At 43.1% G+C, this 23,706-nt stretch overlaps 1 protein-coding gene across 1 annotated transcript in view; it reads right to left on the reverse strand.

The window, feature by feature from the left end:
- Positions 1 to 13,885: 13,885 nt before the first annotated feature.
- Positions 13,886 to 23,706, reverse strand: part of F7 (coagulation factor VII) — a 195,809-nt gene continuing 185,988 nt past the window's right edge. The window contains exon 8 of the mRNA XM_069204956.1: positions 13,886 to 17,341. Coding sequence (XP_069061057.1) covers positions 16,794 to 17,341 — 548 coding nt within the window. The 3' untranslated portion in view covers positions 13,886 to 16,793. The remainder of the gene's footprint in view (positions 17,342 to 23,706) is intronic.

Below are 23,706 nucleotides of genomic sequence, written 5' to 3' on the forward strand. Positions count from 1 at the left end.
ATACTTTTTGCCACACAACTTCGTACACGGAGTTTTGGGGCAAATAGTATAGCGCCGGCTAGCACCATTCCACAGCACCAGCCGGGCACCATATTAAAGGAATGACGCAAGCCGGGGCTGAAATTAGGGCCCCGATGGCACTTTAAAAAAAACATTAAAAATACCATCCTCTTGTGTGGGTGTGGGTGTTCCTGAGGCTTGGAGAGGGCACCTGTGGACCCATTTCATGGCGTTTATTAACCATGGAAATGGGTCCACAGGTCACCTAACGTCTGGTGTGATCTAGGCGTTAAATAACGGTGCAAAGCAAGCTTGCACCATTATTTGGCCCATCCTCCCAAATGTCCGTCATTTTAGCACAGGGGGATGAATATGGGGCTATGGTGATAGCACAATTCTTTAGATGGGAATGCCTACCTTGCATCTCAATGACGCAAGGTAGGTGCACGCATCCAAAAAATGGTGGAAACTCCTATATTTTGACAATAGACATTTCTAACGTCAAAATATAAATATGGAGTTAGGTTTGCTCAATATTTGCGTAAAAAAGTTACACAAATTTGGCGCAAACAGAGTATAAATATGTCCCCAATTGTCTAGGTCTAGTAGGTGGTTTCATTTAATGCAAGTTTTCATTTAATCTGCCTATAATTCCCAAATTAAATGTTCCTGATCAATACCCCTTCTTTTTCAGTGATCTTGCACCACTGGTGAAGCCAAACACATGTATGTAACTGTAGGCTTTAGGCAACAGTAAGGAGTCAGAGTCCAGATGTTTACATGTAGTCACTTTAGTTAGTGATCATAGTATGAAGACAAAACAGGTTTGGGGAAATAACTTGTCTTCTTCTTTCTATTGTCTCATCTCCCAATGGCAGGACAACACACCGCCAGTCCCTCGGAGAAAAGGAAACCTAAGCAGGTAAGTATATCTATCTCTTATAAGGGGTTGTACCACCACCTACACTGCGCTTTCAGTGTCCACCGAACCCTTTTAATACGGCAGACCTTTCTGCATATAGTGCTCTCTGTATTGTGGAGTGTGGTTAGGGCATCTAAATACTAGACTTTCCTAAAATGTTGCTGTCACCAAGCCCCGAAACTACACAGCAGGGAAAAGCCAGAGAAAGGAAAAACCAATAGAATGCATTTTGCAAATTAAAATGAGAAAACACCCTTGTGATTAAAAGGAGTCCAGTTTCCACAAAGTAAGTTTCCTTTCTTTACACCCGCCCGCCTTCCCTAGTCAAATACCCGGCCATACACCTGTGTGAGCCACGCTCCTCCTGGAGCTTGGTTGGGGCAATCAGCCTTCTGGTGGGGTTCCTTTCCTGCTGCGGCATTTCCTTTGAGTGGCTGGCCGGCTCCCGCTCCACCTCCGAGATGTGTTTTTCCTCCTTCTGGGGTTTCACCTTCGTTCCTGGCCTCAGGGAATGCCGAAATCTCCGGGTCCTTGGCGTCTTTCATACTCTCTGCGACAATTATCGTAACACCTCCTCTAGTCACAATGACGACCTCCCTGGGCTTTCCGGCGTCTCTTTGTTTGGCTCGTCGATGCCAAGGCACACCACCAGTCCCGCCTCCTTAACTTCAGAAGCATGCATCTTAAAGCAGTATGAGCCATCCTGTGGGAAAGAAGGTTCCTTAAATGGTGTTGTGGTCACATGACCACATATCCCCTCCCTAAAATTTTCTGGTTGTGGAAAAGGGGATAAACGTTTCCCTGATCCTTGCCCCTATGATTCCTCACTTTGAATCAAAAGGGTTGTAAAGGTAGGAACCAGCAGCATATTCTATCATTGTTCCCCTTGTTGTTGCACAACCAGGTCAGACGGGCATGATCCGTATAAAATGCCAAGGTCCTTTCATCTAGATAATAACGGAATTTCTCAATAGTCCATTTGAGAGCAAGACACTCCTTATCAATAGTGGGGTATCTTTGTTCACAGGACAACAGTTTTCTGCTGACATTTACTCTGGGATATTCATTTCCCTCATCATATGTTTGCGATAGGACACCATCAATACCTGCATCAGACGCATCAGTTTGTGCAATAAACATGTTAGCAAAATTAGCGGAGACTAATATAGTTTTGAAGGTAAGGGCAATTTTCAGTTCATAAAAAGCACCAAGACCATGGGTGAGGGTTGTAGAAATGACTTTGAGTGGTTTCATTTTTTTATAAGGACTGTTAAGGGGTACTGTGGAATAAAAAAGGGATAGTAACCCAACAGACCCACAAAAGCTATGACTTCTTTCTTGGTTTTGGGAAAGGGGTACTGGTTATGCTTTTACCTTTTTTAATTGTGGTTCAATAACACCCTCATTTAGGAGATACCCCAGATATTTTACCTTGCTGTATGCAAACCTAGCCTTTTTTTAATTGATATGAAGTTGTGCATTCTACAAGTCAGTCAGAATTAACTCAAGATTGCATAGATGTTCTTCCCAGCTCTTACTAAATATAACAACGTCATCACAATACACAGGTGAATAACCCTGGTGTCTTGTAACAGGGTGGCCATGAGCTTCTGAAAGATGGCAAAGGCTCCATGTAGACCAAATGGGAGTACCGTAAAGTGATAGAGACCGTCAGGCGTATCAAAGGCAGTCCTCTCCTGATCGCATGATCTTAAGGGAACCTGACAGTAGCCTTTTCTTAAGTCTATTATAGTTATGTATCATATTTCCCCAAGTTTTTCAATCAACTCATCAACTCTTGACAAGGGATACCCATCTAGCTTTGAGACTTTGTTGTAAGGCCTAAAGTCAATACAAAAATGCAAGCTGCCATGCAGTTTTGGCACTAAAATAGCTGGAGGATACCAATTACTGTTAAAGGGACAATGACTCCCATTTGCAACATGTTTTCATCCTCTACCTGGAGTGCCTTAAGACAAGCCTCTGACACGATCTGCACGTCTCTTACCGCCGTAGGCTGCAGTACTTGGATTGACGCCTGGTTTCTTACTGGTTCTGAACTGGCCAAAATAAGGACCACTCCTTCTAGTAGCCATGGTGCTGCCAACTAGAAAAAATGCCAAGGCAGACTGTACCCTCCAGAAGGAGTCCCAGAGGGAAAACCCAAGTAATGGGAAAAAGCCTCTATCACAGGAACTCCTGAAAAAGAGGAAAAAAATTAAAAAAGTAAAAAAATAGAAGTCAATTCTGCAGGGAAGAAGCTGAAGCGAGTAGAAAACTGGAAAAAGGAGGAAGGATCACCACCAAGACGGAAGTGTGTGCAACTCAAGGAAGGAGGGAACTGCAGTGCTTATATACCATGAAAAAGGAAGTGACAAAACAGGAAGAACGTATGACATCCTTTTGGATTGGGAAAGACCACATAGAAATGAATGAGAAAAAAAGACCAAGTAGAAAAGGAAAAGGAAAAAGGTATGCTGGGAAGACAAACATCATGGAAGAAGAAGACAATATGGAAGACCAAGAAGGAAGAAGACAGAAAAAAGGGCTTGTCAGGAAAAAGAGAGAAAAAATTGCAAATCAAACAGGGTACATGAACTGAAGAAGCATCTTCCCATGAACAGTCACTGAGGGGATAACCTTTCCAGTGAATCAGGAATTGTAGCTTGTCCTGAAAGATGCATGAATCACAGATCTCCTGTACCTCATATTCTGGATGGCCATCCACAGAAAGAGGAGGAGGACATTGAAAACACCTATGGTAAGGATCAGGAACAAAAGGCTTGAGCTGCGAAACATGAAAAACTGGATGAAGTTTCCAAGTCTGAGGTAAACGTAGTCGAAGAGCAACAGGATTCAATAATTGAAGTATTCGAAAAGGACCATAAAGCGGGGTTTGAATTTGTTTTGAGAAAAATGAAAAGGCAGAAATTTGGAGGAAAGCCATACTTAGTCTCCCGGTTGGTAGGATGGTGCCGCCCAACGTCGGCTATCAGCCCTTCTTTTCATAGTTTGTTTAGAAGGCGGAAGAGTGGTACGGATCAGGCCCTGAATATGGCAGAGTCGCCGAGCAAATGATGTAACCACATGAACAGGAGGCAGCACACGAGGTATAGTGGGAAAGGTCTTGGGATAGAAGCCATGGGTACAAAAAAAAATTGCTGATCCTGTTGCACTATGCACCGTATTAATATATGAAAAATCAGCTAAAGAAAGGAAATCAGACCGGTTACTTTGTGTGGCATTACAGAAACAACGTAGATACTGTTGGAGTTCCTGATTCAAGTGTTCAGTTTGACCGTTTGTAGATGAAATCCCGTTGAAAGTGAGACATCAATGTGTAATGAGGTACAAAAAGCTTTCCAAAAACGTGACACATATTGGGTCCTCGATCTGAAATGATTACTTGAGGAAGACCATGTAGACGAAAGATATCTTGCATGAAAATATGGCTCATTCCTTTGGCTGTAGGCAATTCCTTTAAGGCTGTGAAATGCGCCATCTTGGTAAATGAATCAACGGTTACCATAATGACATGAGTCCCAGAAGAAGACGGTAACGAACATATGAAATCTGTAGACAGGGTGTACCATTCAGCAGAGGGAACAGGCAAAGGCATCAATAATCCTGCTGGCTTGGTCCGAGGTGTCTTGCTTTGAGCACATACAGGGCATGATGTTACGTAGGATTCAGTATAGTTCTTAAGTGTAGGCCATCAAAAAAAACATAGGAGCAACTCCTGTGTCTTCTTGATTTCATGATGTTCAGCCATGGAGAATCATGGCACATCTGTAGAGCCTCAGTCCTTACTTTCTTGGTCGGCAACAATAGAGTGTTAGGATGATAGAAGTAGTCCTAATTCTTTTGTAATTGAGGACTCTAGATATTCCATTCTTCAAGTGGAAGATATAGGTATTCTGTCTTAGCACGATCAAGAAAGGGCTGGGCAACCCTGATGTTAGAGCTTTCTGGATAGCGACGAGATAATACATCAGCTACTAGGTTCTGAGATCCAGGAATGTAGGTCACTACAAAGTCATATTGGCTGAAAAAGAAATTTCATCTTTCCTGCTGGCTATTTCGACACTGGAAATTTCGGAGACATTGTAGATAACAGTGACCAGTTCTTGCTTCGAACGGTTCTTTGGTACCCATTAGTAAATGTCTCCATTCTTTACATGCAGCCTTGAGAGCAAGTAATTCCCATTCTAACAAAGAATAATTGCGTTTGGCTTCTGTCAGTATGTGGGATAAGTAAAAGATAGGATGTTCCAAGCCATCGTCTTCTTGTTTCTGAAGTAAAATAGTACCAATAGCTCTCTCAAGGTTGTCAGTGACCACTATAAACTTCTTACTTGATTCCGGGTGCCGTAAGATAGGAGCTTGGGTAAAGGCCTGTTTCACATTTTGAAAGGCCGTCTCTGCACTTTCAGTCCAAACAAATCCCTTCTTCAGATTTTCTCCTTTGATGGTCTGAGTGATAAAACGTTGTTGATGGGCAAAGTCTTATATGAATTGCTGATAGAAGTTGGGGAGACCTAGGAAACATTGGGTTTCCTTAATAGAAGGGGGAGAGGACCAATCCAAAATGGCTTGTACTTTGTCTGGATTCATAGCTATTCCAGTCTGATTGATGCAGAACCCAAGATATTGTACTCCTGTCTTGTTAAATTCACATTTTTCAGGTTTGCAGTATAGCTGATTCTGTCTGAATCTTTCCAAAACCTGAAGTACATGCTCAGTATGCTGTTTAGGTATGCAAGAATATACTAGGATGTCTTCCAGATATATCACAACACTGTGATTCAATGAATCAGAAAACACTGAGTCCATGAATCGTTGGAATATTAAGGGTGCATTTGTTAAACCAAAAGGCATGACTTGGTATTCATAATAGCCAAATGGAGTACGAAAAACTGTTTTCCATTCATCTCCTTCCTTGACACGTAAGAGATGATAGGCACCTCTCAGATCCAATTTTGTAAACCTCTTGGCACCTTGGACTGCGTCGAGTATATCCATAAAAAGGGGTACGGGATTTTGATCCTTGATGGTTATCTTGATCAGTCCTTGAAAGTCAACACAGGGACACAGATCTTTTGATTTCTTTGGAACGAAAAAAGAGGGGCCCCAGCAAGAGATGAAGAGGGGGCGATTAAACCATTCTGTTGATTATCATCTAGGTATTCTTTGAGTACCTTCTTTTCTTGTTTGGGCAACGAATATATCCGTCCAAATGAAACCACTTCTCCCGGAATCAAAGGAATGGCGCAGTCGTAGACCCGATGTGGAGGTAAAACGGGTTTGCTAAGCTTCTAGAATACATCACAGTATTCTTGATAACAACTTGGTAGTTCCTGTATCATGTTAATAGAGCAGCTCATATCTTTGGAAGAAAGGATTAAACCTTTCTTACCTTGTGGAGTAACAGTTCTGTTGGCAAAACTGTGATGATAAAGATATTGTTCTTGTTTCTCAATTAATATATGGGTTGTGCAGAGTCAGCCAGGTTATTCCTAACATCATGGTATGATTTGGAGAGGATATTAGATCAAAGGTAATGTGTTACTGATGTCCAAAACCTAGACAGAAGGTGGGTGTAGTATCAACCACTGGTACTGAGGTTAGCGGGGAACCATCTACTGTGTGGACTTGTTCTGCCATCTCTTTAGGAACTTGTGGTATACCTCTTTCTTTGGCCCAAGTCTCATCCAAATATATACCGCTTGCTCCACAATCCAAAAATGCAAATACCTGCTCTTCTTGATTCTGGGAACACTGTACAGTAACAGACAGTATAAACAGAGCTGTAGTATTCTCTTTTGAGGAACATATTGAAAGTAAATCTACTCCTCCCGTCCTCTTCCTCCTCACAGGGGGCAGGAGCTGGCATTTCCCGTAGGTCTCGAAGGACGGACAGGACACATCCGGATCAAGTGATCAGCTTTCCCACAATAAAGACAAAAGCCCTTTCGTCGCCTATCTTCTCTTTCTGATTCAGATAAAGGACCACAGACTAGGTCTATCTGCATGGGTTCTTCTTCTGTAGACTTCGGGGTAATACGGACTGATACTGTAATTGAGTCTTTCACCTTTCCATCTTACGTTCCCGCAACCAATACTCTATGTTCAATGCTTGATCCATCAGTACTTTCAGGGATCCTAATTGAGTAGAATGCATCAATTCATCCTTTATTTCTTCTCGAAGTCCTCGGCGAAACAGGGTTACAAAGGTGTGTTCCACCCAAGTGGCCTCAGCTGCAAACTGTTTAAATTGGGTTATGTATTGCAATGCATCCTGATTGCCTTGCTGTATATTGCATAATGCTTCTTCAGGAGCAGCCTCCAACCCGGGTCATTCAAAAATCTGTTTAAAGAGTTTAAGAAAGGCAGGATAATTGGATAATACAGTATCCTCAGTAGATACCAAGGGGGTCGCACAAGCTAGTGCGGGGCCATACAAGGCACTGATCAAACAACCCACCTTGGCCTTGCCAGATGAAAATTGGAAGGGTCGAAAGGCAAAGAAGACTGTCAAAGAGTCAAGAAATTCCTTTACTTTATGAGGATCTTTGGAATATCGTGGTGTTGAGGTGGACACAGGAGGTATATCCGTAGGTCGAGAAGTCAAGGCTTGCAGTAGTGCGGTATTCTCAGCACTCAGTTGTAATTATTGGTCTTGTTGTTGCACAGTATGAAGCATAGATTGTGCATTCTCTACGACATCATCATGTGGTCCCTCCACGGTTTTCATGCAATGCTGATTCTTTTGGCGTTGCAATCTGTCACAGTCTGCACGTCTCCTACCGTCGTAGGCTGCAGTACTTGGAGGGACGCCTGGTTTCTTACTGGTTCTGGACAGGCCAAGATAGGGGTGACCCCTTCTAGTAGCCACGGTGCTGCTGACTAGAAAAAACACCAAGGCAGACCGTACCCTCCAGAAGGAGTCCCAGAGGAAAAACCCACGTAATGGGAAAAAACCTCTATCACAGGAACTCCTGAAAAAGAGGAAAAAACTATGAAGAAAGCAAAAAAATAGAAGTCAATTCTGCAGGGAAGAAGCAGGAGCGAGTAGAAAACTGGAAACAGGAGCGAGGATCACCACCAAGACAGAAGTGTTTGCAACGCAAGGAAGGAGGTAACTGCAGTGCTCATATACCATGAAACAGGAAGTGACAAAACAGGAAGAACGTACAACACCATCTTGGGTTGGGAAAGACCACATAGAAATGAATGAGAAAAAAAGACCAAGTAGAAAAGGAAAAGGAAAAAGGCATGCTGGGAAGACAAACATCAAGGAAGAAGACAATATGGAAGACCAAAAAGGAAGAAGACATGAAGACAGAAGAAAAAGGAGAGAAAAAAGAGAAAGGACCCAAGTAGGAGGGTAGGAAGGAAAAGTCAGGGAGGCTGCCAGAGTCTGCGGCGCAACTCGGAGCACGAAATGTGCCTCCTGGGCCGCACCGCAGCAAAAAATGCCAAACGAGCACAAAAAGAAGGCCCGCGGCAGTTCAGGCGTCACGAAAAGCGGACTGCCGGCCCGACCTCGGTCCAAAAAAGGGACGCTGAGGTAGTCCGCGGAGTCAGAGCCTCTGGTACTTTATACGGTTGCTGCTTGATAATGATTCCTTCAGGAGTAGGGATAGCATGTTTGGCTAGGTCTGTTTTACCAGGTAGGTCTGAAAAGATGTTAAAACAGGAGCAAACCCTTTTTTATTATCTGCAACATCACTGTTGATGTCAGTTTCCCAAAGCGTATAGCCGCATGTAAGAGATGTACATCTTTAGAGGGGGCTAACCTCTTTTCAAAGAGATTCATATGATAGATTTGCTTTTTGTTGGGAACTATCTGTAATTGATAGGTGGCTCATCCGATTCTTTTTATTATTGTGTAGGGGCCTTGCCATTCTGATTTCATCTTTTAATGGAAGAAGGTAAAAGGACTATAACACAATCTTCTACAGTATGTTCTCTCCACTTTTTTCCTTTGTCGTAAAACGGTTTTTGTTTTTGCTGGCTTTTCTCTAGGTTCTCATGGGCCAAAGCTTGCAACTTCCCTAGACAGGATTTCAGCTGGGTTGTGTAATACAAAAGGGAATCTGCATTATCCTCTGTAACATTTTACCAAGCTTCCTTAGTTATTTCTAGAAGGCTACATGGTTACCTACCAAAAAGAAGGTCATATGTGGAAAAGCCTACTCTGTATCTGATTGCGGAGAACAGACAGAGTTAAGGGCGGCAGATTGTCCCAGTTTTTAACGTCCCCTGATAATATTTCCTTAAGGGTTAGTTTGAAGCTGCTGCTGTATCGCTCCATCAACCCATCTGTTTTGGGGTGATTCACTGAAGTTCTTAGATGTTTAATCCCCAACTGCTGACATGCCTGTCTCATCAGGTTTGAAGCAAAAGGTGTGCCCTGGTCCATGAGAATTTCATGTGGAAAGCCCATTCGAGAAAATACCCCTATCAAATGTTGTGCAATGACCTTTGCTGTGGTGGCTCTTAAGGGTATGGCGTCAGGGTATTTCATTGTGTAATCTACTAGAACCAGCACATGTTGATACCTTCTAGATGTATGAGGAAGTGAGTCAATAAGGTCCACACCAACTCTTTAAAAAGGTTTCCCTATAACAGCCATGGTTTGTAAGGGCACCCGTTGAGGTTAGTAAGGATTCTTCTTTTCACACACATCACATTCTTGTCAGTATCGATTGATTTGGGCATAGATGCCAGGCCCCCCAAAAAATTTAAGGATAGCATGATTAGTCTTGTATATTCCATCATGGCCCGTTAAGAGGTGGGAAATGGGGAAAGAACAGGACCTGGTCTCTGAATTCAAATGGTACAAGAATCTAGGGTCCCTCACTCAGCCCTGCTAACCTATATAACAAAACTTTGCTTATTGTAAATTGAGGGAAACTTGGATTGCTTTTCCCTTGTCTTTCCTTTGCCACTTGCAATGCAATCTGTAAAGAGTTATCATTCAACTGGGCGAACACAAAACACTTGCCTAGGACCCATGGCTCAGGTTTTATGAATGCTGCTTCTTTTGGTTCTGTTATAGCGTTTTTTTCCCTTGCCTTATTGAGATATTCAGATTCTGCTCTAACAGATCCAAAAAATAGGGGTTATCAGTCATGAGAATTATTGGCTGTGGCAGGGTGGGCAGTACCTCTACCTCAACTAAAGTACTTTGTCCTGGTTGATTTTTGAGGATGAGTTGAGCTACAGGGTAGGTTCAGTAGTCTCCATGCACACAAGGAATAGTGACAGATTTATGTGGAAGTATGAGAGACAGGGAAATCAAATCCCTCTTGAACACAGACTGATTATACTCCGAATCTAAAAGAGCCATCACCCACTTGTGGTTAATACATAGACTCACATAATGAACATGCTCCATCTCTTGAGTGTACAGAACAGACCGGGGAGCGTAAGTTATATCCATAAGTTCCTCCTCCTGTCTTTTCCCTCTCTTCTTACAGAAACAGGTGATGTGACCCCATTCCCTGGACTCAAAGCACTGGGATCCTGTATTCATATTAACATCTGGCTGTGAGATTCTGGTTATAATGGCTTCCGGAGCAATTCTGGGGGGTTCTTCCCGTGCTTGCATACCAACTGCGAAGTGTTTTTACTATTTTTTTCATAGTCACGAGGCATTCTACGAGTGTGTGCTCTGGAAAATTTAGTGGCCGTCTCAATGGCCTATTTCCTGACAAACTTGGAAGTTGTTTTAGCAGTTTTTGGGTGGGATAAGGTAAGGCCTCAAAATACTGTTACAGGTATTCTTATTTCCTCCCTGGTTGAGCCTGATGGTTTTAACCATCTGTCGGATGCATGTTTTATTTAAATAAAAGTGTCTTTGGTGTATGTCCCAGGAGACCACTTTCTTTCCTGAATTTCAACCTGCAGCTTTCAGCATCTATCCCGAGTCGGTCCAATACTACTTTCTTGATGTACACATACGTAGAGGTTCTGTCTGTGTAGGCTACCTGATAAGCAGCTTGTTCATCATTGGTCAATGAGGGAGCGAGACAGAAGTGCCACTTCTCTACCAGCCATGAGCTAGCCCAGACAGCCTGCTCAAAGTTAAAGAAAAACACAATGGGGTCTTCTCCCATGGTTTACTTTGATAACTGTATCATAGGACCTGGGGCTATCAATCCCTTGCCTTGGGCTAGTCCGGAAAACAACTGGACCTGACCTTCAGACATCTTGGTTAGGTTCTCCCTTTGTGCAGGAATGGCACTGGTGAAGACTGTAGGGTTTATCTCAGACTGTGTCATATGCTTCTCGAGGCCCCATTCTAATTCCGTCTGGCCTTCGTATATTTAGTGTGCATTTTCCATCTTGTATCCGATTTAGTGCTGTGCCCGCATTCTCCACCAGTTGTAAGCTTTAGGCTACAGTAAGGAGTCAGGGTTTAGTTGTTGACATGTAGTCACTTTATTTAGTGGTCATAGTAAGAAGACAAAACAGGTTTTGGGGAATAACTTGCCTTCTTCTTTCACTAGTTCCAGCTCCCAATGGAAGGACAACACACTGCCGGTCCCTCAGAGAAAAGGAAACATATGCAGGTAAGTGTATCCATCTCTTATAAGGAGGGGTGGTTGTACCACCGTCTACCCCATGCTTTTAGTGTCCAGTGACCCTTTTTTAAGATCTTTCTGTGTATAGTGCTCTCAGTATTGTGGAGTTTGGGTAGTGTGTCGAAATCCTAGATGTTCCTAAAGCATTGCGTCTCCAAGCCCTGAAACTACACAGCAGGGAAAAGCAAGCGAAAGGAAAAACCAAAAGAATGTGTTTTGCAAATTAAAATGAAAAACCATCCTTGTGATCAAAAGTAGTCCTGGTTCTGCCCAGTCAGTTTCCCATCTTTAGGCATGTCTGCCTTCCCCAGGGTTTACACCTGCCACACACCTGCGTGAGCCACGCTCCTCCTGGAACATGGCTTGGACAATAAACCTGCTGACGGGGATCCTCTCCTGCTGAGGCATCTCCTGCAAGCAACTGGACGGCTTCTGCTCCACCTCTGAGCCATAATGTTCCTCCTTCTGGGGTCACATCTTTTTTTTCTGGCCTCAGGTAATGTCGGAGTCTCTGGGTCCTTGGTGTCTTCTGTAGTCTCTGTGTCGATCTGTCGTAACTCCTCCTCTAGCAACAGTGACAACCTCTCTGGGCTTTCTGGTATCTCTTTGTTTGGCTCATCAATGCCAAGCCATGCCTCCTTGACTTCAGAAGCGTGCATCTTAAAGGGGTAGGAGCCAGACTGCAGGAAAGAAGGTTCCTTTACTGGTATGGCCGTTACCTGACCACAGTAACCCTTCTTCAACCATCATATGGTTTGCTGGCGTACCCGCAGGAGGGGCTCCCTCACCCTCCCTTACTGGAACCATTACATCACCCCTCATTGGCCTCCACAAAATTTACAAAATATAATGACTTCAAATTAATTTCAACAAATTGACAATTAATGTTTGGGGCGTCTCAATCGTTCTGAAATTGTTCGGTATATGTCAGACCTCAGAACTCTTTTTTTATCAAATCACGATACAGTTCCATAATTCAACCAACCAATGATTTTGCAACGTTTGCCGAGATTCAACTAATCACAGGGCGGCGTTACACTAACCGACCAATACTAGTGCAGCACAATATGATGCAACAACTCGCTCTTGCAGAGGCTCACCTTCTTTCACAACTTTCTCTCATATGAAGCAAAAGACAAACTAACAACTAAACATAAAATAACATCAATCTTTGTCTGCTTCTTCTAAAGAAAAAACAATAGTGCAATCAAAAATTGGAATTAGGTTTTGCACCTTCAGATGCTCAATCAAAAAGTATTTTCCAATCACAATGATGAGTTCTTAACCTGCAGGAAAATCATCTAATTAGTGTTGTGTCACCTTTTTGCATCAGATTTTACAATCACTAATGAAAAAGTTGTACAACTACAATAATTATTACGTTCCTATCTATTGTATAGTCAACGACATACACTTCTCTTAGAAGGCAAGAATACCTTTATCTCTTATATACCCATCCTGGCATCTTAGACTATTTCTTAGTCTTATAACCTCTTATTCTCTTCGACAAAGCACATATAATATATATGCAAATAACAATGCACTTCAGAACATCAGAAAATGTTCACTATAAATCACATTCAAAGTTCATCACAATTTTGATGCATCACCCTATTGATACTCACACCGATTGATTTCACCAGTTCTTCAACCACAATTTGCAATCACTTCAGAAACCACACTCTATCAGTCTTCACAACTGGGTTTGAGGCAATTGGGCTTTATCTAAATTTTGGGGCACTTTTAATTATTGCAGCTTCTTCCCTTCTTCACTCTAAACCATAACTCTGCTACCAACTTTTTGCGAAAGCACAAATGTGCCCTAAATTTATAGGTGTCTGCGGCTCTTAAGATACCCAGAAGGGACCTCAGGAAATGAGCATAGGTAAGGAATCTTCAGATCTTAAATCAATACTTTTTACATTAATCAGTAACTATTTGTAAGTAGTCAATAATGAGAGTAGTAGTTACATTTTTAAGGTTTCACTAATCATTAGTTCATCATTTGTTTTCTTCATCAATCAAGCATAAATTACAACACATTGCATAAAGCATGCCCAATAATCTGATCCTTATTCCATATTTCTAAATCGGGAAAGCGCATAGAAGTTGAGTAAATCCTGAAAAGTTTCTCACAGAAGAGCATTCAAAGCTCAAAAAACATCTGAGTCTGAGAGTATCAATCAATGTAATAATTAGATTGCAAAACGAAACAAGCAACTGAGAATCAGTCTAGCAAGTAAAACTATCAAACTCATTAAGAGTAAAGTATCATCCTCTTAAGCAAGAGTGTGAGTAAGTCTGAGAAGTCTGAGAATGAGTGTTCTTCTAAGTTCTTTCACTAGGACACTTTTATATGAAAATATAATAATACACAAATGTTAATTTATTTGAAAACTGTAATAGGCTGCTGAAAATGTCTTTCCAGTGTCTTAAAAATATACATTTTAATAATCAGTAATCAGACGGTCTCGTGCAAACATTTCTGTAAGTGTCCATTAAAAGGACACAGTCCAGATTTCCACTGATACAGCCACTCAAATAGAATAAATATCTGTCACTATTAAGCTTCAAGTGACTCCATCAGTGAATTAAAGTAAAGCCTGGTGTTAAACCTGTTGTACACATTTAAATTTCCTTGAGGTAGAGAGCACCCAGATAAGAAAGCATGTTTCTTTTTTAGCTCCCTACCCCTCCTCTCAGTTTCAAATAACAGGAAATGTTCACCCCTGCACAACCACCCCATCTACCCTGATCCTTCACTTTCACACAGAGGCACCTCAAGGTCAGAAGTAATTGTTCATGGCAGGTTGTTTTTGCAAAAAGGTGAGTCAAGGTGGAGGCATGGAGGAGGAAAGCAGGGTCGCATTCAGATGCAGAGCCCTGATCCTGTGGACACAGAAGACTGGCCCGGGAGAGTAAGAAAGGAGGACAATCCAAAGATAGCACCAAAGTGATGGCTCAGAAGTTCCAGGCACTATGAGGGTGCTCATTTTTTGTTTACAAATGAACAGAGACAGCTTCCTGGGAGAAATGCCCCAGGGGAAGAAAGTGATATATTGGGTTCTTTATTTCTTAAATTCACTACCATTAGTGCAGCAGTTTCTGTGACAATGGTGTGGAAAAGGGCGTGGGAGCCATTTTTCTTGCTAGCATTAGTGCCAAGTCACCCTTGGTGCGCATTGAACAGGACCTAAGCAGAGGGGTTAAGGAGGAGGGATGGAGGGGCAAGATTTATTTTAAACACAAAGCAGCAGAAAGCCTGTTTTGGGCATCAGGCCAAGGAGTGTTGTCCCCGTGAAATGGTCAGAACAAACAGCCTACTTTGCATACCTGTAGGTATCACTGGTGCTGTAACTGCAGAATTATGGCTGTTTTGCCATCCTTCCTTACTTGCATTAGGGGACCAGGGCGTCCTTGCTGTGCCAGTTTTGCTCTGGACTGCGGAGGAATGGCCCAAGGGATGGAAACAATGAAGCAGTGGAGATACCTTGGTTTGGGCATCAGAGAGATGGAAGGGAGAGGTATGGTGTGAGGTAGGTGTTCATGTTGTTGACAAAGGGTTGCAGAGACGGCCTTCTTCAATACCTATCATTAGTGAAGCAGGTGAAGTTGCACTGATGCCCAGTGGCCTGGAGAGCCCACTGCATCACAATTATAAATGTCTTACTTCAGAAAGGGCACATGGAGACTCATTTTCTTTGCTAGCAATATGGCAGAGGGCACCCCTGCTGCAAAAGGCGGGGTGGGAACATGCAGGAACTCATTTTGTTAAAGGGACAGATAGCCGTTTTTAAGTTTGAAATGATGGTCAGGCATGGTGATGAAGGAGTGCAAAAAGAAGATGAGATAACCTGCTTCTAAGGGCTGTAGCTATCACTAGTCCAGTAGACGCACTCAAATTGGGCCAGGTAGTGCAAGGGGCCCACTGCACCCAATTGTGAAAAGTATTGTTTTGGTCTATTCTGTTTTTGTATGATGCATTTGCTCTCTTATATGTCTCACACTTAGGGACTTATTTACATTTTGGCAGAAGGGGTTACTTCGTCACAACAGTGAAGGATATTGCTTCCACCGAAATCTAAATCCCATTGTTGTCTGTGGGATTTAGGTTACGGCAGGCGGGCTATTCATCCCCTTTGCGACGGAGTAACCCCTCTGCCAAAATCTAAATCAGGCCATTAGTGTGGGTTATGAGCTACACAAAAGCACACCTGAAATGATCTCGTAATGCTCGCTCCTTGTGTTCAGCCATGCCCTTCTGTACCCCCCCCAATCATTGCCATAATGTTTTCGAGGGAGGCCCTGAATTCAAAAGATTTTCTTAGGAGGCTCAGTTCAAAAAATGTTTGATGACCTCTGCCATACTGGACCAACTAGTAGCCTATCAGCTCAATGAAGGCCTTGCTGCTAGAGGAAAGCAGGCGCCCACCTAGTTCCATTTTAAATTGGGTTCTAAAAATATTTGCAGATAAGCTGTGATTGACTGTGGCAGGTTTAAAAGTGAGAATGTATTATTTACTTTAAAAAATATTTAAATTGTAAAACAAAATATTTCTCCATTCAAAATGCTCTTGCTCTGAAGCTGTAAATGTCTACCACTCTTTGAAGGAGATGGCAAAGCGGGAGATACATTAGTGAAACACCAACTTACCCAAAATGCAAACAAAAGCCATTTGAGGTCTCCTCCCATGTTATGGGGATGTTACAAATCCCGTACTGGACTGCAACTGTTTGTAGGCTCTTATGTGAACTGGAATCAAGCTCTAGGCAAGAGTTTCCAGCTCACGTTGATGTTCATAGTTTGATCATTTCTCTTAATTGGGTGCCAAATGAAAAGTAATGATAAGATGTCTACGTGGCTCACAGTCAGTGTCAATGGTACGTTTGCTATCTACACTCATTAACCACATGGAAGAGATGCAAAGAGAACTTTGCCTTGCTTCAATGAGAAAGGGAGACATGTTGAATGGATATATGAGTGTGGACACAGTTTTGTACTAACACCACGCATCATTTGTCTACTTCAGAACATTCTGCTCTATATTACTGAGACATTTTTCACAGTGGCCCAAAGTAATAAACAAATCTATAAATATTCACATATCGTTATTAAATTTAATGTGCTTACCAAAGCCTAGGCATGGTGATATTATACATTTTCATGGCTTTCTGTAAATTTCAGATAGATAAATTGGCTGCTTTACGTAATAACTGTTACTTTTGTAAAAGTTCATTTTCCATTTTTGACCATTAACAAATGAGAGAAGAACAAACTTTTATGCATTCATGTTCTCTGAGAGCCAATCAGTGTACCTAGATAACCTTGTATAAACGCCATACAAGCCTTTGCGAGCACATCCCATCCCCCAGCTCACTATGCCAGTCAGGTACCAAGTGTCCTTATACTTAGTGATATGAGGCCCCCCACTGTCTCCTCGGCAGGAGTCCTTTGTCCCATCAATAAATCCGGCACAGAACATGTTCGCTGTAATATTTAAGCCACTTTCCTCTATGCATTCCTTGGTCCTCACGCGAGGCAGATCTATTTTCCTGAGGATATCTGGAGTGGCGCCTTCCTCGAGCAGCCGGCCCCAGCCGCTGACTGTGGAGTACTTGATGGAGGCAAGTTCTCGCACTGCAAACTGCTGGTCAGCGAGACACACTGAGACCACATAATCCGTGTAGTTAACTGGAGTGTCCAGCAGGAGCAAGGCTAGGTCGTGGTCGTGCCGCTTTGCCTTACCGACATAACCTTCATGTCTTATAATTCTTGACACTTTCCTGACTTGTTCTGTTCCTTCAGAATCGCTAACCTTATGGTCCCCTAGGAGAACAGAAAAAATATGAATATTCTTTGTGTTATTTTTAGACTTAATAAACCTGTCATCAAAATCACAATAGGAGGCATGCCATTTGGCTTAAAACAATCAAACCACATCTTTAAAATTAATTTGAAGTAGAATAGGACTACGTTACAAAATAGAGGAAAACATGCATAAAAAGAACCATCAAATGAATTTAAGAAACAACAGATTTGTGGGTTATCTAAAGTCACCACATACCATTGGGATATTAAGTAATATTAATAAACACAGCTCAAAAAGCCACTGCACTTGCAGCAGTAACAAGAAAAAATATACTCTAATGATATTACATGATGGAGTACAGGTGGGTATTTTTTTATTTATGTTGTTGTTGATTTAGTTCTGATTATTTATTTGGAGACATGTGACTCTATTAAGTAACTTCTAAGTGACGCAATTCTCTTCCTTAGAGCATGCTGTTCTGAGGAAGTATTGCTTGTGGATCTATGTATTTATAAACCATAGTGGGACTGTAAAGGAACTGCTACATATAAATCAGGCTTGAGATAAGAGTCAAAAACGTAGCTAAGAAATAAGGGGCATATTTTAGTGACCCTAGCGCCCCTGGAGCATCACTTTACGTGGTGCTCCATTGGCGCTATACTCTGCTCCATATTTATAAGCAGGTGTAAGGCCACTTTTTGTGGTGTTACGCCTCTTGTAAATTTGGACCTCTCCAACACAGTTTTCTGCGTCAGAGGGGCGTGCAGTGGGTGTTGCTGTGGGTGTGCCACAGCAACACCCATTACATTTTGAGGCTGCCTCAGATTTACGAGATTTCGGAAACCTGTGGCAGCGCCAAAATCTAATGCTACCCCAGGGGTGGCACTGGTAAGGTGCTACGAGGAGGAATACTTTTATTCCTCCTCGTTTTTTGCTTTTTCTATGCATGCTGCATTCTGCAGCACGCATAGAAAGAGCAAAATGCCAGAAATTATTGTTTATGTGCAGGAAGGTGTCACTTCCAGCACATAAACAATCATTTGAAAATGACCTTTTGGCACATCTGTGTGTGCTGCATTCTGCAGGACACATGAGAAAATGTACATAAACTTAATCATACACCATAGCTGCTAGGCATCTGTTTATCTTTATTATGTTGCCATGTGCTCGACAAACCTCCTGAACTTTGATGATTGGCCTTGTGTTCACAGCCTTGGGCTGCAATCTGCTTATCGTTGTAATTTACTTGTTCTAACCGTAGTTCCGAGAATGTTTGTGCTTAATCAGTAACTGCCAGAACAGGTTCATAGAGGTCGTTGCCACCTCCTGCCAGCTGCATCTGCACCTTCTCCCACCACACGTGTATTCCTGAAATATTCTGAAGGCCGCAGAGGACTTTGAATACGCTAGGGGTGGAGTTGTCCTCTGACTAAGCAGTTTTGTGTGTGTATATAAGGTTGGGTGCCCCGGAGTGAAGGGGCAGCCTCCGTAGGATAGTCACTTGACTGTCCTGGGACTCTGTATTAGCTTGAGCTATAATCCATGTAATAAACTTCTCTTTATTCCTCCAGTTGGTGACTCTGCCTGATTTGTGTACTCTCTGCTAAACGGACCCTGAGGACTAGGGTGTCCCTCCACCGCTGGGAAGGAGACCCTGGGTGGGGATTCTATCTTTCCTGGTTCCTCAGTTGGCCCCCGAACAGGGACCCGAGTCAGGCATCCAGGGGACAGAACAGGTGACGGAGGACTCACGATTGGATTTCCAATGGAGGCGCCCCACACCGGATTCTGAGCTTCGTTCTCTGTCGTGAACCTGCGGATCTCCACTGTGTGTCTTCCAGCCGGCTCGACTTCTCCTGGCGCTGTCTGAATTCAGGTCTCTGTTTTCCGTGAACTACTGGAGTCCCCAACTGTCGGACTATAACAGAAGTGTCAGGTAAGGACGGGAGTTGAAAGATTCCTGTCTAAAAATAGGTTAGCGAGTATTGTACTGTTTCTATCGCTCTTTGCAAAGATCGACGTCAGTCGTAAGACAGAGTTGTCATTTAAGAATATGGGAAGCAAAGGGCATATTTGCCACTCATTTGGTGTATTCAAACCACTGGTGTAAGAATTTTCTTTTTGAAAAAATACTGGAAGAATGCCAGCGTTCAGTTGTTTTAGGAAATTGTGTTGTTGTCTTTGCAGTATGGACTCCCACCTGGAGGAAACATGACCCGCTCCTTCCGGCCGGGACTCCGAATCATGATATATATGTTATATATGGCATAGGTCCGATTATCTGGTCTGATATATGGAAAAAAAGAACCAAAGGTAGTTCTGATTTACAATGGCCTATTCATGGGACATTTGATAAAGATAAATTAGACTATTTACAGGAACGTTTGTTTGTGACAAAAAGTAGACCAGGGATTTTTGATTCACTACGGACTTGGCAGAAAGAAGCAGACCAAAGACGTAGGAAGGCAGAGAAAGAATTACAGAGACATAAGACCAGGATGGTGACTGAAAAGGTATATGACTCTGACGTAGCTGAACTTCAACAGAAAATTTTAGAACATGACCGAAGGCTTCACTTACAAACTGATAAGTGTTACCCTTCCAGGACAGTATTGGATAAGCCACAAGAGGAAGATTCCTTTTAAATGATATGTTAGATAAACCCCTGTTATATACTCCATCAATATATCCTACACTAGATCCTCAACCTTCACCAGGTGACCCTATTGTGCCACCCCCGGTTGGATCTCAGGCGAGTGCTCCGCCACCCACCACCACCCCTACTGTTACCAGACCTATAGAGGATACACCCCGGCCGACTGTACACACCTCTCGACTAGCCCCCGTTTGGCCCACCCCTGACTCCTGTTTAGACACCACACATACCCCCGTCCCATGACCCCGCGAAAGTGCACCCTCCACGGACACTTGTTCTCTAATTCACAAGTGGAAGATGTCATTGAAGAAATGACACGGAGGTGGATGACTAATTGGAATGACTATGGGGTCAGGGACATTGTCCACACTATGAAACAATGGGATAGTTTAGTTCAGTTACATGCAGCTACCCTTATGTGCAACATTATAATACAAGAATATGAGGATGATGGTTCCTCAGCTCCCGCGGGACTGGTGGGCCTCCGAAAACGCGCCTCTACTGGACTGCCGTTTGGTTCTGGTCTACATGATTATGTTGTTACTCTCCTCGCATATAGGGACCGCCTGTGGATGTGTAGTCCTTCTGTAAAGGCATCCATGTTTCCCATGAGAGAGGTTCCGCCGGTTTGGCGAGAGCCGGTGATGGATAACGCTGGCCAAGTTATTACCGCAGGGCATTTTCAACAAATGTAGGTACACACCCCATGGAAAAGATCTGAAACATATACCCTAAAAGCCGCTTTACCTCACCCCGGTAAGAATCCTGCAGATATTATAAAGAACTGCAACAAATTCTTGAATCCTGTACTATGACGTTGTCCGATATTGACATGTTAATGGCAGCAGTAGTCCCTCAGGAAGTATGGTCAAAAGTACGGAGGCACGACATGCTGAACTTGGGGGCACGTGGGACCAATTGCAAGCAGCAGAAAGGGATAGGGTTGGGAGAGCGAAACCAGACCCACTTATATTGGTTCTCCCACTGCGTATTTTGGATTTAATGAAGACGATACTTGCACCACACAGGATGAATTGGGATAAATTGGCCACCTGTAAACAGAAAAAGGACGAGGGTGTTTCAGACTTTTATACAAGGTTTGAGGGTGTCTTTTCTGATTACAGCGAAGACATGACTACTGAAGGGGGGATAAGACTCTTTGTTGACAAATTCGTGGACAATTTATTACCAGACATAAAGGGAAAATTGAAATTGTGTGAAAGTACGTAGCCAGTCTCTACTGCCACTGGAATACTGACAATGGCCCAATATTATAAGAACAGGGAGATAGAAGAACAAGAAAAGAACGAGAAAAAAAATGAAGGAGTTGAAAACGAAGGTGTTACTTCAGCAGGCCTACCCTCAGCCCCGTCAACAGCAGTCCAGATCAAGGTCACAAGGACCTCCCAATGACAGAAGGCAGTCCCAACGTCCTCCCCGTTCTTCCCTCTCCTACAATCAGTGTGCCTATTGCAAGCAGGAGGGCCACTGGAAGAATGACTGCCCCAATAAGGACAACTCCACAGGCCGCCCCATGCCTCCACTGCAACAGGACAACAGACCACGCAGTAGGTCTGGTCCTGCAGACAGACCCCGCCAGCAGGCCCCTTCACGGTCCCACAGTACCCCCGCCCGAATTATTTTGATGCTTCATCCCAGCGTCAATATTTTAATGACGACTATGATGCGTATGAAGGTCAGGGGTCCTCCTTTGACTAGGGCAGCCTTCGACAGAGGGGGGTGGGACCAGTTTCTATTCCTGTTAGGCAGAATGGCCCTCACGTTGAGGTACAATTAGACGGTACTTCACATGATTTTTTGGTAGATACTGGGGCCACCAAAAGTTCTATTAAATAGGAAGAGGTCCAAGGGGTCCCTCTGTCTGGCAATATTAACGTCTCTATGTTTTTTTCTGGTGTTCCGGTGGCTAACCCCGTCTCCCAGCCGCTGCCTTTTGCTATAGGTCCTTACACCATTAGCTCCCCTCTCATTCTTACTTCGGCCAGTAGTGAGAATTTATTGGGTTTGGACCTATTAAAGAAATTGTTTGCCACCATTTATTGCTCTCCGGATGGAGTTCATGTCACTTTAGGTCCAAATATTTCCCCGTCACAATTTTTGTCAAAACCACTTCCACCCGAACTTCGAGATTTGCCAGACATTTTATGGGCCACACATAAGGACGATGTTGGATGTCTGGACATACCACCGTATGTCATACAGTTGAAAGCCAATGCCAAATTGCCTCGTCTTCCCCAATACAAATTATCCCAACACATTGAACAACAACTCAAAAATATTGTGACCCAGTTGATTGATTTGGGTGTCATTGAAGAAACGCGTGGTAATGATTGTAACAGTCCTGTCCTTCCTGTTCATAAAAAATTGTCTGATGGCACCGCGTCTCCAGGACTCCGATTTGTTATTGATATACGGGTGGTCAATAAGATTGTAATACCCTAGTTCCCTGTTGTTCCTGACATTACAACATTATTAACAATGATACCTGCCTCCGCTACTTGGTTCTCTGTTATCGATCTTAAGAATGCATTCTTTAGCATTCCCATTCATCCAGATAGCAGACACATCTTTGGGTTTTCACTGGGTGGTCGCAGTTTCCGGTTCTGTCGCGCTCCACAAGGCTATACTGAATCACCTAGCATTTTTAGCCAGGCCGTCAAGGGTCAATTAGATACCCTTGTTTTTCCTTGCTCCTCGACGCTGGTTCAATATGTGGATGACCTTTTAATAGCATCCACTTCAGAACAAAATTGTAAAACAGGTACTGTAGCCTTATTGAAACATCTTGCACACCATCACCATAAGGTCTCCCTCTCCAAATTGCAATATTGTAGACAGGAGGTTATATACCTAGGACACCTCCTGTCTAAGGAGGGATGTACGTTGACGGCTGAGAGAATACAAGCTATACGAGACATACCAGTTCCAAGGACAGAGAGAGAGTTTAGGGCCTTTATAGGTATTACCTCCTTCTGTCGTCAATGGATTCCTAATTATTCTCTTTTGATAAAACCGTTTTTGCATCTCACCCACAAAGATTGTCCTGAAACAATTGAATGGAATAACGATTTTCAGTTTGGTTTTGATGAATTGAAAAATACACTCTGCACAGCACCTGTACTGGGTACGCCTGATTATCGTAAAGATTTTCAGTTATATGTGAGCAAGAGAAATGGATGTTCACTATCAGTGTTAACCCAAGAGCATGGCGGCAAACAACGCCCCTGTGCTTATTTTTCGGCCCTACTGGATCCAGTGGCCCGTGCACTCCCGAGTTGTCTACGGGCAGTAGCCGCTGCAGCGGTCGCAGTGCACCAGTTGGCCGGGATAGTCATGGATTCGCCCCTCACCCTGTTGGTCCCATACACTGTTGACGCACTATTAAACAAAACAAAACACAGCATCTTACTAATGCACAATTAACTACTTATGAACTGACACTTTTAGCTAGTCATATAACATTAAAAAGGTGCAACACGCTCAATCCTGCCACTTTATTGCCAATTACTGAAAAAACTGAAGATTCTTATGATTACATACATGACTGCATTCTCCGGACGGAGGATGAAACAAAAGGGAGAGTGGACTTGCAGGACACTCCACTGAAAGACCCTGATGGCATATTATACGTAGATGGCTCATGCATCAAGCTACCCGATGGCACAACCTCTGCATCCTATGCAGTTACAACAGCTACCACATAAC

This window comes from Pleurodeles waltl, chromosome 8, assembly GCF_031143425.1.
Source record: "Pleurodeles waltl isolate 20211129_DDA chromosome 8, aPleWal1.hap1.20221129, whole genome shotgun sequence".
In the NCBI taxonomy this organism is placed as follows: Eukaryota; Metazoa; Chordata; class Amphibia; order Caudata; family Salamandridae; genus Pleurodeles; species Pleurodeles waltl.